The sequence below is a fragment of the Panthera pardus genome, unplaced genomic scaffold (assembly GCF_024362965.1).
Source record: "Panthera pardus isolate Hobbes unplaced genomic scaffold, ASM2436296v1 HiC_scaffold_10, whole genome shotgun sequence".
In the NCBI taxonomy this organism is placed as follows: Eukaryota; Metazoa; Chordata; class Mammalia; order Carnivora; family Felidae; genus Panthera; species Panthera pardus.
The window spans coordinates 102,380,243-102,395,947 of NW_026526655.1; the positions used below are offsets into that span (position 1 = coordinate 102,380,243).

Genomic DNA, 15,705 nt, shown 5'->3' on the forward strand with positions numbered 1-15,705 from the left:
ATGAAAAGGACTCAAATGTCCAACAATAAAACAATTAACTAAATTATTTCAAATCAAATTATTTTAATGTGATGCCACCATTGAAATGCAGCTCACCAAGGGTTTTAAACGAGGTCAGAATGTGCTAAGAGTGTAATGTTAAGTGAAAAGGCAGAGTACAAATTTTACATGTACAGTGTGATTCCTGCTATATGTTTAAAAAAAAGTGTTAGGTTGCATTACATGAAATTGCCCTTTTTTATAGATCAAATGATTGAATACTGGCCATTTCATGTGATTCGATCTCAAACATGCACGGAAAAAAGATTGTAAAAAGATTGAAAAAAGATGTAAAAAGATGTTAGAGGTTAATAATGGTTAACTTTGGATGATAAGTTTGTGGCTAGAGTGGTTATTTTTATTTGTATTTTTTCTACTTTTTTCATTTTTCTCCAGTGGGTAAGTACTATGGTATAATCAGAAGAAAAGGGTAATTAATTTAAAAAAAAAAAAAAAAAAACAGGCACAAGAATAGTATTGGGGAAATCTTGCTGACAGCTGTTCATATGAAAATGACCTTGAGGTTCAAATGGCCCAAGCTCTGTGGTGTTAAGAAATGTACCGTAGGGAAAGAACACAGGCTTCAGAGCCAAGAGACAAGGTTTCCAAACCCACGACTGTCACTCACCAGCTGTGTGACCTTGGGCAAATTACTTAACTTCTCTGAGCCTCAGATTCCTCATCTGTAAAATGGGGATAATATCTACCTTGCAGGCTCATTGGAAGAACAAATAAAGTATCAGGTAGAATATCTAGACAATGCCTGGCACTTAGAAGACACTCGGGGCATGTTCATTTTTCCCCACCTCCACCCTCCACCCCCATCATCCACCCTTCAACATGAGTCACCAGGCCAAGATTATGGTATGAACTATGAGGTATAAGATAGCTGCTAAAAAAATTAGGCCTCTTCTCAGTTACAGTAATGAAGTGCTGTGGGGACAGCGGACAAAGTTGGAACGTTTGGAGTGCTTCGTCCAGTTCTGGGCATCATGCTATTTTATGAGGCACATTAATAAACTGGAACATTTCTGGAGAAGGGAAGAAGGCATGGAAAACCCTGGGTACATTATGCCTTGAGGAAACTAACAAATAAACTTAGGGAAGAGAAAGATTAGAATGATTGACAGGTAGAAGCGTAAGACCCAATCGGTGAGCTCCAGTGGGACGAAGTTACCAAGAAGAAATCTGACTCAAAGTGCCCGAAAGTTTTCTGAAAGCAAGAGGTGGCCTTCGATGGGATGGCTGTCATGTGACGTTGAGCTTCCCCACTAATGTGACGGTGGTCCCAGAAGCCAGGAGCCACCTCCCAGGGTGGTAAGGCTGCATTAGATCCATAGTGCCTAGACTTTGGGATATTAAAGAGCAGTCAGATGTCAAGAAATTAGAGGCCCCAGCTGTCAGCCAATAATCTTGCCACGGGCAGGATGAGCCGCATGCTAGAGGGCATGAGCCTCACTCCTGAGGACACCTGGTTTTGCAGCTCTCAGTTCAGAAACAGATTTGGGCCCGTCTGTGGCAGCGTGAGGCATGGGGTGACAAGTATGGGGCGTTCAGGCTGATTACTCTGCACTGTCCTGTGGCTGGGTTCATTATTGCCGGGGGACCCTCAGGATACCAGCCAACTCTACTCATTCCTGTGTTATGTCTTTAAGTTCGGACCCAGAAAAAGCCCTGCTCCTAGGGGGCTTGATACGACCTGAGTGCCCCAGCCCTCGATAATCTATAACGGTGCACCAGTCCTCACAGGGCATCGGGTCCAGAAGCCCTGGATCAAGTTGCCTGTCTCTGCTGCGTTTCTTGACTAGGCCACTTTCCTTCTAAATCCTTTAGAGCAGGGGTCAGCAGGCTTTTTCTGTAAAGGGACAGATAATAAACGTTTTAGACTTTGGGAGCCATTTGGTCTCTTGCAACTACTTAACTCTGCCCTTGTAGTGCAAATGGGCGTAGCTATGTTTCAATAAAACTTTATTTTTATTGAAAGTGGCAGGCAGGTGGTGGGCTGGATTTGGCTCAAGAGCTATAGTTTGCCCAACTCTGCTCCAGGTAAGCAAACCTGGTCTTTCTGCTAATCTGAGTCCGCTATTGACTCTTGTTAATGAATAGAGTATTATGTGCCAAGTAAGGAAATTAAAAAAAAAGACAACCAACAAATGTATATTTCCATCCTCCTTTGATTAAAAGAAAAAAGACATTTCAACAATAAGAAATAGGATGATTCAAACCTCAGAATAAAAGGCAAAGTGTGTGGACCAACATCTAGGCACCAGGAAATCATGCTGGTCTGGAAACCCTTCCGATCTTGGGAGTTTTAATTTTTTTTTTGTTTTATTTATTTTTTTAACATTTATTTATTTTTGAGACAGAGAGAGACAGAGCATGAACGGGGGAGGGGCAGAGAGAGAGGGAGACACAGAATCTGAAGCAGGCTCCGGGCTCTGAGCTGTCAGCACAGAGCCCGACGCGGGGCTCGAACTCACAGACTGCGAGATCATGACCTGAGCCAAAGTCGGCCGCCCAACCGACTGAGCCACCCAGGTGCCCCGGGAGTTTTAATTTTTTTAATTTTTTAATTTTTTTATGTGAGCTGAAGCCAAGGTAAGTCTCCTTTCCACTATTTTTGGCCAATTAATATTCTGAGTTAAGTCCAAACTTTGCATTTACCTTTGTTAACTCTTAGTTCCTTGTTTGGAGATGTTACAGTTTCAACCCTGGATGGATATCATGGTTAAGGCCCTGGGTTTTGTTCTTTCCCAGCTGATTAGTCTAAGCCAACAGAGTCTCAAATGTGGTTTCAGTAGACATAACTCACAAAAACAAGAGGTCCCTGGGGTCTCAACAATTCTTAAGAGTATAAAAGGATCCCAAGGCCAAAAGGTTTGAGAACCACTGGCCTAGGCCTATCCTGTATTCCACCCCCTTGCCAGGGACGGTCGAGGGGTGGGCAGGCTCAAGTCACTGGGCCACTGAGATGTGAGGACAGCTTGCTGGGGTTTGGCAAAGAAGCTTTCTTGGGGCGCCTGGGTGGCTCAGTCAGTTAAGCGTCTGACTTCTGCTCAGGTCATGATCTCATGGTTCGTAAGTTCGAGCCCTGCATCAGGCCATCTGCTGTCACGCCAAAGCCTGCTTCGGATCTTCTGTCCCCCTCTGTCTCCGCCTCTCCCCCACTTGTGCACTCTCTCTGTCTCTCTCAAAAATAAATAAATAAACTTTAAACAAAATTAAAAAAAAGAAGAAGAAGAAGAAGAAGCTTTCTTGCTCTCAGGAAGGAGCCATAGGAACTTGGGCTATCCCTTCTCCTGGACAAGCAGGCACAGGGGAGTCTGTGGCTATAGTCACCAATGGCAGTCATCTTACATCGAGGGAGGTGCCAGCCTGGGGAAGGAGCCATCAGGATAGCAGGGAGAGAAATGGAGAGAGCCCGGTCCTTGGACAGCTTCTTAGTGCCACTTTATAAGAGCCATGGAGGCTGTTCTCTGCAGCCCAGTTCCATGAGCCACATTCGTTTATTAGGCAAGTTGGAAATTTCTTTCTTGCAGCCCAAAGCATTCCTTTGAACTTCCATGCTGCCGCTCGTCATAAGAATGTTCCCTCTTAATTCTATGGATCTTACCAACGTGATACACATAAACTTCCTGTCCTCATGTAAGTCAGTGATGGAAATGGTAACCTGCAGGGATCAGAGCCCATCCACCACCCCCCCCAAGACCATCTGTACCCACTGATCAATCTTTGTTGGGTCTCGTTATTAAATTATCCCACTCTGGCCAGATCTGAAGACTTCACATGTCTCCCCCAACTGGATAACAAGTTCTTCCCTTGGAGGGAAGAAACTTGAGCCTCCAACTTGGTCCCCCAATCAGTGTCTTTCATACAGAGGACTGACTGACTAGAGAGAGGAGTCTTAGAAAAACTTCAGAAGTGGGCACGGTCTGTCTTCCAACCTCATCCTTTCTCTCTTCACTCTGCCCCTGGCCCCCCACGCTTCTCTAACGTGACCCCAGCCCATCCTCCAAGGGACAAACGTGCTTGCCCATCCGTATTCCCACTGGGGAGTTTAACCCATGGAAACTGCAAAAGCGCATCTCCTAGGGGAGGCATGCACCATTCCAGGGAGGCAGCAGAAGCTAGAGGAAGGAGCACAGGTTCTTTTTGGAACTGATTCGGTTTCACTCCTGCCTCCACTATTGTCTGAGTATGTTCCTTAACCCCTCTGAGCCTCAACGTCCTCATCTGCAAAATGGAGAAAATAATGAACTTACAATGGATCCTTCTGAGGACTTAGTGTGATTGTATGTCAGGAAGCCGGCACATAGTAGGTGTTCAGTACAACGATAAACATTCATTGGGCACCTAGTAGGCACCAGGCATTGTGCTGGGCACCGGGGGCCTGCAAATGAATAAGATTCTGATATGTCCCTGCCATATTCCCACATCTAGACCCCTCCTTGGCTCACAGTAGGTGCTTAATAAATGTTAAGTGAATTAATGCCTCTGAAGAGCTCGCATTTTGGTGAGAGAAATGGATGCACGTGGCACATGCAGACGATTCCATGTAACGTAGTAGGTAACAGTGGAGCCAACTCAGCATATCAAGAGGGCCCTCCCTGGGGGTGGGGGTGGGGAGAAAGGGCTTTCTGGAGTTGATGGGCGGGAGTGAAGTCTTGGAGGATGTGTATGAATCAGGCAGGAAAAGTGAGGACAGAAGGGCTCTCTGAGACTCACGGACACTTTCCGGGAGGCCTCTGCAGCCCCCGAGGAAGCTCCGCCCACAGCTCGGCCCCCTCTCTCAAACCAGACCTGCCCTGCAGCAGCTGGGCTCTCTTCTTCCTGTCAGAGCCCGAGACTCCTGAGAGCGAGCATTCACTGAACACCTCCTATGACCAGGCACCCTTCTCAGCACCTCCCTGGATGACCTCATTTGGTTCTCTTGGCCAGTCTGTGAGGTCAGAACCATTATTAGCCCCATTTCCCTGATGGCGAAAGTGAGGCACAGAGAAGTTAAGTCCCCCCCACCCCCACCAAGGTCACCGTCAGGGTTAGACTCACCAGCCTGGCTCCAGGCACTTAGCCACCACGTTGGCGCTCTTTTGGTTTCCTGACTAAATCACCCTCAGTCTCGTGGCTGCGTGGGGTGGTTCACACTGTGCCACAGTCTCCATGAACACCGTCTCCAGACTGACAGACTAGGGCAGTGAGGCAGGCCCAACGAACCCCGGCTGATGAGTGGGAGGGGGTGGGTGGCAGGAGCAGCTCCCGGTCCCCTGGCCGTGGCCCTGGGCTGGCTCCACTCTGTCCTCTCCCAGGGGCTTCTCACCCTGCAGGCCCCCAGCCCGAGAATGAGGGGCGCCCAGGCTTACCCGCTTCTCGTTGGATGAGTCGTTCACATTAACCCCACAGGCCAGGTCAGGCCTAGGGAAGGCTTCTGACCAGCCGTCCTCTGTGCAGTTTCGAAACACGGAGCCTGTGGGAGCCAAGCATCCTGCAGGTGAGCAGTGGGGACGGGAGGCAGACGGCCTGGTGTCTTGGGCCCCCTCTGCCACACCTTAGGGGCAGCCAGGCCCTGCCCTGTCACTCAGCCCCAGCTGATCCTTGAAGAAGACGTAAGAGTCAGGAAGGAGAGGTGGTGGGAAAGGAATGTAGGGAGGTGGCCTCAGAAAGGGCGAAGACACAGATGTGTGTGTACGTGTGAGAGAGACGGGCAGACCGGCTGATCCCTGATGCCTCGATCTACAAACCATCCCAGCTCTGAACACGTACCCCGTCCAGCCTCCAAGCACTGCTGCCTTCCTCTCGGGGCCCTCACTGCCTCACCCGCCCACCCGTCCCTCTGTGGCAGGCCCAGGGTTTCACAGACAGGGAGACCTTATCACACAGGTCACAGTCCCCCACGGCCCCAGTGACTCTCCTCCACCAGACCCCAGGCCCCTGCAGAACTTCCGGTCACAGCTCCCCTGCCCAGCTTGCTGCCCCCAGGCCCAGCCTCACTCCAGGGCTCTCTTAGGCCCCGTGGCCGTCCCCTCCCACCGCACCCCTCACCTCCCCTTCCGGCTCTGATCTCAGCTCCAACATCCCTCAGCGTTCCAGGAGGGACCTCCCCTCCCCATCCTCGACCCCCACTGGCTGAGGAGACACTGCTGGCTTTTGGAGGGTTTCTCCCAAACAGGGGGCTGTTCGCCCACCCCTGGGTGTTCACGGGAGATAAATAATAAGTCCTCGTGCTTTGAACTGGTAGGACACCAGTTCTCTTTCAAGGGATTGTCATGTCCCATAGGACTCGAGGGGCCAGTGTAGTGCTCGAGGACAGCAGTCCCAAGCGATGATACACCCCCCAACCAAAAAGCCACTGATCTCACTCCCTAATGATTGCGTATTTGCTCAATTACAAAGTCCTGTGCTCTACTATAGTAATACTACACGTGATGATGACTGTGTGCCAGGCACTGTCCTAAGCTTGTGACAGGTAGCAGCTCATTTAACCCTAATGAGACTATGAACCAGGCAGTTACTTTTATAATAAAATATATCATAACATGTAAATACTGTGCCCATTTTACAGTTGGGGAAACTGAGGCACGCAGTGGTTAAATAAGGTGCTTAAGATCACAGCAGAGGAAGTGAGGGAAGTGGGATTTGAACCCTGAGTCTCAGACCCTGACTCTTTTTTTTTTTTTTCCAGTTTATTTTGAGAGAGCCAGAGACAGTGCAAGTGGGGAAGGGGCAGAGAGAGAGGGAGACAGAGAATCCCAAGCAGGCTCTACGCTGCCAGCGCGGGGTCCGATGCAGGGCTCGAACCCACGAAACCGTGAGATCATGACCTGGACTGAGACCAAGAGTTGCATGCTTAAACCGACTGAGCCATCCGGGCGCCCTTACTCTTAGCCACACACTGTGTGCCGATCCCCTTTCCTTCTCCTGCGTATCCTGATCCCGGGTCCCGCCACCATCTAAAGGCTGGATCCCCCAAGAATCTGGCATGGTTGGCAGGGACCCGGCCACTCCCGGAGTGAACTTTTCTCAGGCTCCGGGTGCTGCTCCCACACCGAGGAAGTTCTGTTTCACATTTAACTTCACGTCCTGCTCTCCCCACACCTGCAAACCACCAGAGCGGCACCGAGGGAAACCTTCCAGATAGCTGCTCCTCACGGGAGGGAATGCCTTCTTGGTCCTCCAGCAACCAGGACGAGGCCAGCTCCGCATTTCTCTGCATCACTGCAGTCCTCCTGCAGAGCTCACTGTGCTTCCCTGCCTCGCCCAGCAGATGATGAGCTCCCGAGGGCTCCCAGTGCCGGCCCAGAGCCCCTGCTCATCCAGCGGTGGCTGGCTGCCTAGACAAGCAGCTGAGTGGAGAAGAAGCAGCCCCGGGCTAAGCTCCTCTGTGAGAGAACAGGGGGGTCTGCCCACAAGGAGCTTGTAGAGCAGGAGCCCGAAGACTGGGGAAGGGAAGCTGCCAGTCCAAGAAGGAGCTCCAGGAGGAGTTTCCCTCCATGGACTGACTAGCCCAGCTGCATCCTCTACTCTGGATGCCCAGGAGAGCCGAGTGCTGGTCCCTGGGTCCGGCTGCAGTGGGTGTGACAGGAGGCTGGTCACAGCCCTGGAGATAGGAGCCCTCACACGCCACCTACTCTAATGGGTACCCTCTGGAGGGGCCTTAACCACCCCAGTTGGGCCTCCCGTGCTCCTCTCCGACAGGCCTCAGGGTGTGGACCACTGGCTCACAGGGTTCAGGGTCAAATGGGTTCCACTGAGCTGGAGAAATATGGCTGGCATTTCTAGAACCAGTCACTATGCTAATTTACAGATTCCGATCTAATCCTCACAGCACCCAGCGAGGAAGGCGCTTCCTTTACAGATACAAAAACCAAGGCCCGGAATTGGGCCACAGGGCCCAGCCAGGACGTGACTCTTCACTGTGCCTCCCTCCCGCCTGGGCACTCTCCCTGCAGTCCCAGGGACAGCTTCCGGCGCCAGGAGACCACGCCCTCTGGACTCTGGGCATGCCCAGCCTATGAAGGAAGGCTCACGAGACCTGGAGCACAGGTTTCGAGCTAGCCAGATCTGAGTCTGAAACCCAGCATCGCCTCTTGGTCATCTTGGGGTCACCTGGGTGCATGACTTCTCTGTGCCCTGCGGAGTAACCACCCCCTCTGCAGGACGGGGCAGGAAGCACGACAGCATATCAGAATTGCCCAGGCTGAGTACCCGCAAACACCGAGGCATGGCTCCCTTTTCCTTTTGGCCTTTCGCAAACAGACCAGGAGCGGTGGGGCTTGGAATCTCGGGATTTAGTAGGGGCTGGAAGATTTCTAGTTAAGTCAAGGAAGCTACAGGTTGTCAGACAGGAGAGAATGATGGTCAGATTTAGGCTGGTGGGATGGGAAGTTGAACTACGAGAACACCCACTCCCTGGAGCCCAGAACAGGTTATCTGACAGCGTGTGCCTAGAGGCTGGGCCGGGCTGCCTGTGTTGAGCCCTTCTCACCGACCCAAGGGGATTCCCAAGACAGATGCTGAATGTGACCCAGGCCAGGCGCCCAGCGTGGCTCACAAGGCAGTTCCCTTTACTGACGGGGCTCTTGGCAGAAACGCAGAGACAAGGGTTAGCCTCTCTCTGGAGTCCCTTCAACCCCACCCACTTCCCCTGGGTTTAATTCCTAATAGATAAGATCAGTGATTCCCATTTCAGACCAATGTGTACCTCCAGGGCCCCTGAGGGTACGGTCAGGATTTTTGTGCATATACATATGTGCAGTTTGGGGAAAAGCCAGTCCAAAGTTTCATCCAATCCTCAAAAGGCTCCAGGACCCTAATCAGGTTAGGAACCTCTACTGCTTTAAGGCTCCAGTCCCAAGATAGAAGAGAAAGGCCAAGGTCTGACCCTGCCCGGGAAGTGTGTTTTTTAATGAGGCACTCTGGAAGACCAGTGTCCTATTAAGAATCAAAGGAATGCATCCTGGAGGGAACACTCTAGACCTTGGCACACACAGAAAAATATCTGGGGGCAGAGTCCAGCCTGCCATTTCTCCAGTCACACGGACAACCATCCTGTCTGGGCCCAGGTGGTGGGTGCCCTGAGAAAGAATTACTTTATTATTATTATTATTTTCTTCCGTCAGAAGGAAGGGTTGGACCAAAATACCAGACTGTCCTCATCAGGTGCTCCTTTCTGGGTTGGGTGGGTGAGCCCTGGAATCCTGTAGGACACCCCTAAGGGGAGCCTTTCCTCCTGAGAGAAGACCGGGGTGCTAGGATCTATGAGGAGTGAGGGTGGAGGTAGAAGATGGTTCTTGGTGACTGACTCAGGCTGGCCTGGTCCTGACCTGTGCTCCTGGACTGGCCGATGCCCTGGGCCTGGGGCTGGGTATGCCCTGGGCCTGGGGCTGGGTATGCCCCGCGGTAGGGAGGTGGGGGAGGGGAGATGACATTGCCTCCCAACGTGTGGGTAACGCTTGGGGTGCAGGGTCCCTGTGGACAGGCGGACGGGTGGGTCCCGCAGCCCCACGGCGACACCATGTGTCATCAAGAGGAAACTGCAACAGAGGTAGGCGTAGGACCCCAGCTTCCTCCCCCACAGCGTGCAGACCTGAACTGCACTCCTGGGTGAACTCTGGTAGGTCTCCAGCAATGAAAGGGCTGGGGAGCCTGAAAGAGGAGTGAGAGGGCTACTAGTTAATGAGGCAGGCAGGGTTTCTAGCAATTGACTGGGGAGGATTTGGCCATGAGCACGGATCTGCCTGGCGCTCTGCGGAAAAGCAGGACCGGTGGTGTTGGGGGAGGCAGAGGCAACGCGGCTCTGGGAAGGCTGTGAAGGGAAGGCTGGGAAAGGAGGAGAACTTCTAGTCCCTCCAACAGGAGAACTTGGTCAGTGAGGGAAGAGCACTGGACAGGGAGTCCAGGATCTGGTCCTAGCCTTACACCTGACCAGCGTTTACTCCAGGGCAGCCATGTGTGGATTAACCTCATGGGTCTCTCTAGAGTTCTGTGGATCCCAGACACAGATGTGGAGGGGTCAAGCTGTTGGTAAGTTTGCTAGCATGTGTGTGCAGGTGGGGGGACTTGGGGGATGGGCGGGAGGGCAAGAAGAGAGAAGAGAGGGAGAGAAAAGATAAAGGAAGGTATTTAAAGTTCATTTCCAAGCACGGCCTTAGGGACCTGTCTTGTTTATTCTCCCCATTTCACAGGCGAGAAAAATGAGGCCGAGAATGAGTAGCCTGGGCTCTGAGGCAGAGACTGACACCTGGCGGGACCACACTTTCCCACGTCTCTTGCAGTTAGATGTCACCACATGACTTAGCTCTGGCAGAGGCAATGTGGGCAGAAGCGGGGTCACGTTCAGGCCTGCTGCTAATCAGAACCACCCGTTTTGGGGGTTCCTGGGTGGCTCAGCCGGTTAAACGTCCGACTTCGGCTCAGGTCACGATCTTGCGGTTTGTGATTTCGAGCCCCGCGTCGGGCTCTGTGCTGACGGCTCAGAGCCTGGAGCCTGCTTCGGATTCTGTGTCTCCCTCTCTCTCTGCCCCTCCCCCGCTCGTGCTCTCTCTCTTTCTCTCTCTGTCTCTCAAAAATGAATAAATGTCAAAAAAAAAATATTTTTAGAAGCACCCGTTTTGGACTTTAGGCGGGGATGGCACTGTGTGAACGAAGGCTTTGAAATTTGGGAGATCTGTCTGTGTCTGCAGCTGGCATCCAAGCAGTAAGCGGAGAGGGGGACTCAAACCTGGTCCCCCTACACTTCTTGTATGTTGGGTACCAATGAGGCTGAGAGGGACAGCCAGCTACCACAGTGTGCTCCCCAAATTTGTGTGTGTGTGTGTGTGTGTGTGTGCATGTGCGTGCATGCACACACGTGTGCACACATGTGTACTAGAGAATTATAGACTGAGGAATTCACACTCCTCTCCCACACCACCCAGTCTTGGTTTCCATCCCTAGCTTTGGGATGCTGGTGGGTTTTTGTGTGAAATCATCTTTGTTGGTTCCTTCTTGTTAAGGGCCTCATTGGCTAGCTTTTCTTGCTGCAAACCGGTGAAGGGAGAAGGGCAGCAGGGCTGGGTCAGGCTTTAGACTTTAAATGACCTCATTGAGGCCAGGGGCCAAAGGCCATGAAGCGACCTTGCCTCCACCCAGCATCACCCCCACCACAGGGCCAGAGTCCCACCTTGACCATGCCCTTGAGGACAGGGCATAGTTTTGAAGTCCGAGAAATCTGGGTTTGAATCCTAGTTTCGCTGTCTTCTAGCTGTGAACCTTAAGCAAACTGCTGAGCCCTATTTGTCCCTGTTATCTCCACTCTACTGGGTCACATGGAGGAGAAAGGTCTGTGACTTGTAGGGGTGCTGTAATGATTGCATGAGCCCATGTGTTTAAAAATGCCTGGCATGTAGGGGAGCTTCAGCTAATGTTAGTCCCTGAATATCCCCTGTCTGAAACAGTCTACCTACTTCTCTGCCTCAAATTAAGAAAATCCTTGCAAACTGCAATTTTCCTCACCAAGAGATCACCCAGGAGGCCAGGGGCTTTCAGGGAGGGTGTGGTTTATCAGCAGGGCCTGACAGAATAGACACATAGGAAGTAAATTTCTGGAAAGTCAGGTTGTGCCAGGGTGGGACCCAGGTCCAGGAACCAGAACAAGGGGTCTGGTTGCTTAGGGGACAGAAACGTCAAAGGGAGTGGGGGAGCCCATAAATGCAGGTGTGGGACAGAGAGAAGCAAACCCAGTCTCCTTCGTCACTTCCTGATACAATGCTTCCTGGCCCCCTTCCTTGGGACCCCACAAGTGGAACCTGCCCTACACCCCCAGCAAGGCCTCCGATTCCCAACAAAGACCACCTGTCACCATTCCAGTCACTGCTTGTCCCTAGAGTTTCTGTGGCCTCCGGGCCAAGGCCCTACCCAGAGGGCCACCCACTGTCTCGCAGCCAAGACCTTCTGGCTGAGAGCTTACCGTTTCTGCCTGTGAGCATCCGGAGGAATTGTGGGCACCCCACTTCCACAGTCTGTCCCAGGGCAGAGGAGGGCCAGCAGCTCATGTTGTCCCACAGCCCCTCGCAACCTGTGAAGAGAAACAGTAGCATTAGTCAGGGATGGAGCGGGGGCCAAGGGCCTTCTCCACCACCTTGTCACCGTCCCCAACTCCCCTGCCTGCCAGGAGTTCCCATCAGGTCCTGACCCCTTGACATCAGGAACCAATGGTATGTAATGTGCTTTTATTTTATTTTTTTAATGTTTACTTATTTTTGAGAAAGAAAGAGAGACAGAGTGCAAGCAGGGGAGGGGCAGAGAGAGAGGGAGGCACAGAATCTGAAGCAGGCTCCAGGCTCTGAGCTGTCAGCACAGAGCCCAATGCGGGGCTCAAACTCACAAGCTGCAAGATCATGACCTGAGCCAAAGTCGGACACTTAACCGACTGAGCGACCCAGGCACCCCTAACATGCTTTTAATCTTTAATCTTTGACTCTGCTGTAAGTGCTCATGTTGAAGGCATGAAGGCAGGAAGGAACACCCATTATCTTACATAAGCCTCCTAAGGGTTGGTGTGGATTTCTCTAGAGTGGAAGACGAAATACCTCTTGGCCTCAGTTTGCATTAAAGGACTCGACAGCTACGGGCCTCCATCCTGGCTGCACAGTAGAACCGTCTGCAGAGTTTTAAAAACATACAGATGGGGCCCTACACCCAGGGATCCTGATTTCATCGGTATTGGGAGGGGGCCAGGCATAATACTGTGTTAAAACCAGCTCCCGTACCGTTCCCTGGCGTGCATCCCTTGGAAGCAGGCTTTTATCTGGGCACTGACTTCTAAATTCCATGTTAATGTCCTGGCCTTCCGGTCCTCTGCCTACCAGCTCTGGTTTGGTGCTAGTGGGAGGCAGTCACCGCATGCTTCACACACAGGAAGCACCCACAGCGTGCTCCAAGGCACCTGCCCTGTCCTGGTTTTATAAATGAAGCAATAAGCAGTGAAAAGAAGAAGGTTCCTGGAGTCACACAGCCCAGAAATGCAGGTGCCGGGAAGTGGCTGTTCCAGCCACACTGCTCGGTGCCACCTCACAGGCTCTGCCCACCTGCTCTGTCTCCTCGGGCACCAACCCCAGCTTCCTAGTGGAAGCCAGGCTCATGGAGCCAGGCTAGGGAAGCTGGAGAGAGGTCAGGAGTCGGGGGAGGCAGGGTGTGAGGCTGGGACAGGAGGGAAAGAGGGAGGATGCGCGGAGAGCTGGGCTGAGGGCAGATGGGGCTCTTCTCTTGCAGGAGGGCCAGCCCCCAGAGGGATTAGAGGGAGAGAGGAAGTGGGAGCCCTGCCCCCAGGAGGCCAGGCCTGAGGTCAGGATGCCTGGCTAGGGGCTCTGGAGGCAGAGAAGCCCCTGAAGTGACAGACAGCTGTGGCCCTGGGCAAGGGAGCTGGTGCAGAATGAGAGAGCGTGTGGACACAGAGGCAGGGCTCGGACGGGGCTTGTGCAGGACAGTGGAAGTATGTGGAGACTGAGGACCAGGGTCTGTGTCATTCAAGGAATGTGGGAGATGAGCAGCCCCTTGGATGCCCCTGAACCTTCACCCCGACTCTCACAGCCAGCCCTGAAAGAGCCACTGGAGCTTTCCATCTGAGCCCCCCACCCAAAGCACCCAAGCAGGGTTCTACGGCCATCTAGGCAGCTAGTTGTCCAGATTCCAGCTGTGGGCCCTGCTCGCCCCTCCCCTCCTCGCTCCCACCCCCACCCCATGACTCTGGCCTCCCCAGATGCCCCTGGGACGGCAACACGGTGCTGGGAAGGCCCATAACAGATGTCCCACTGTGTCTGTCTACTCTGACTTTTTCTGGCATCTGGAGTCTGGGGGGTGAGGCTGACCCAGAACTCTCCGCAGCAGCAGGATGCCTCATTTATAATGAGCCACATCTCTTGTAGTGGAAGCAGTTGGTGCACTTCCCAGCTGTGGAAAAATTCAGGGGCCTCTTTCCTCACTTTGGGAGAAATGGATTCAGGGCTGGAGCCGGCCAGGTCAGCCAGAGCATCGGCCCACACCTCCTGCCCATGAGGCTGGACAACCCATGTGCAGCTGGCCAGACAGATGGGGAGGGAGCCAGGTCATCTGGCAGGCGTCCTGCCCCGGGTCATGCTGCCCAGGGCCCACAGGGACACTGCCCTGGTGCTGGCAGAAGGCGGCGGGGGAGTGACTGGTGGTAAGGTGGGAGCCGGCTCCCCTGAGGGTGCCTGGGGTCCCCCTGACAGCTGGGTCACTGTCACACCCTTCATATCAACCCTGCAGAGCGAAAAGGCTGGGGAAGGGGCCAGCCAGGCTGGCACCGGGCACATTTCAGACATCGTGCACCCCGTGGGGATTGGGTAACGTCGCTGCCCCACAGCAGGGGTGATAGAGACGTGGGACGCAAGCTCCAAGAGGCAAAGGGACATGTGTGGGGGAACAGAGCTGGCACTGGTGGAGCTCGGATCCCACCCTCCCGGCTGACCCTCGGTGGCAGCAGACCTGATGCTACTTTCCCGTGGCATTGCTCGTGTCTGGAGCACTGTGACACAGCTGTGACACGGCCACGCTCTCTCCCAGCTTCAGCCTCGCCGTCTGGGGACAGACCCAGTGCTCCCAGTGCAGGAAGCACATCCTCGCTGGCACGCTCTTTTAGCGGGTACATGGTTGGATGCTTTTCATTTCCATAGCTCCACATTTTTTTTTTTAGAAAGAATTTAACATGTATTAAAAAGTGATTTTACAGCTATTATTATTTAGGATGGGGCTATGTTAAAAAATAACAGTCAATTGAAAGAAAAGGGAGGCCTCGCACACTGTTGGCAGGAATGTAAACTGGTACGGCCACCATTGGAAAACAGTATGGAGGTTCCTCAAAAAATAAAAGCAGGATACCATTGATCTAGCAATCCCACTTCTGGGTATACAGCCAAAGGGAATGAAATCAGGATCCCAAAGAGTTATCTGACCCATGTTTCACTAGTCATGTTTCACTATTTACAATAGCCACTGTGTGGAAACAACCTAGGTGTCCATCACATGATGAATGGATAAGGAAAATTACAGTGAGATGTTATTCAGCCTTAAAAAAGAAAGAAATCAGGGGCGCCTGGGTGGCTCAGTCGGTCAGGCGGCCGACGTCGGCTCAGGTCACGATCTCGCGGTCCGTGAGTTCGAGCCCCGTGTCGGGCTCTGGGCTGACAGCTCAGAGCCTGGAACCTGCTTCAGATTCTGTGTCTCCCTCTCTCTCTGGCCCTCCCCCGTTTGCGCTCTGGCTCTGTCTTTCAAAAATAAATAAATGTTAAAAAAAAAAAGTTTTTTTTAAAAATAAGAAAAAAAAAAAAGACATCCATGTTGTGACAACATGGATGAATTTGGAGGACACTATGCTGAATAAACTAAGCCAGACACAGATGGATACATGCCGCGGGACCTCCCTCATGTGGAGTCTGCACGATTCGAGCTCACAGAAGCAGAAAATAGAATGGTCATCGGGGGCTGAGGTTGGAAAAACGGGGAGAGGTTAGTCAAAGGGCACAAAGCCTCATATGAAGGATGAGTAAGTCTAAGATCTAATGTACAGCATGCTGGGAAAAAAAAAGTCAATCGATTTAAAGAGAAAAGATGGGGGCGCCTGGGTGGCTCGGTCAGTTAAGCGTCCGACTTCGGCTCAGGTCATGATCTCAC

At 52.5% G+C, this 15,705-nt stretch overlaps 1 protein-coding gene across 2 annotated transcripts in view; it reads right to left on the reverse strand.

Moving 5' to 3' along the window:
* SCTR (secretin receptor) overlaps window positions 1-15,705 on the reverse strand; it is a 78,149-nt gene that overhangs the window by 25,695 nt on the left and 36,749 nt on the right. For both annotated transcript variants that reach the window (XR_002085822.2, XM_019469352.2), the window contains exons 3-4: window positions 11,984-12,091; window positions 5,400-5,503 (exon numbers count right to left, since the gene is read on the reverse strand). Coding sequence is in view for 1 of the 2 variants with exons in the window: in XM_019469352.2 (XP_019324897.1) it covers window positions 5,400-5,503; window positions 11,984-12,091 (212 nt within the window). In the remaining variant the exon portion in view is untranslated. The remainder of the gene's footprint in view (window positions 1-5,399; window positions 5,504-11,983; window positions 12,092-15,705) is intronic.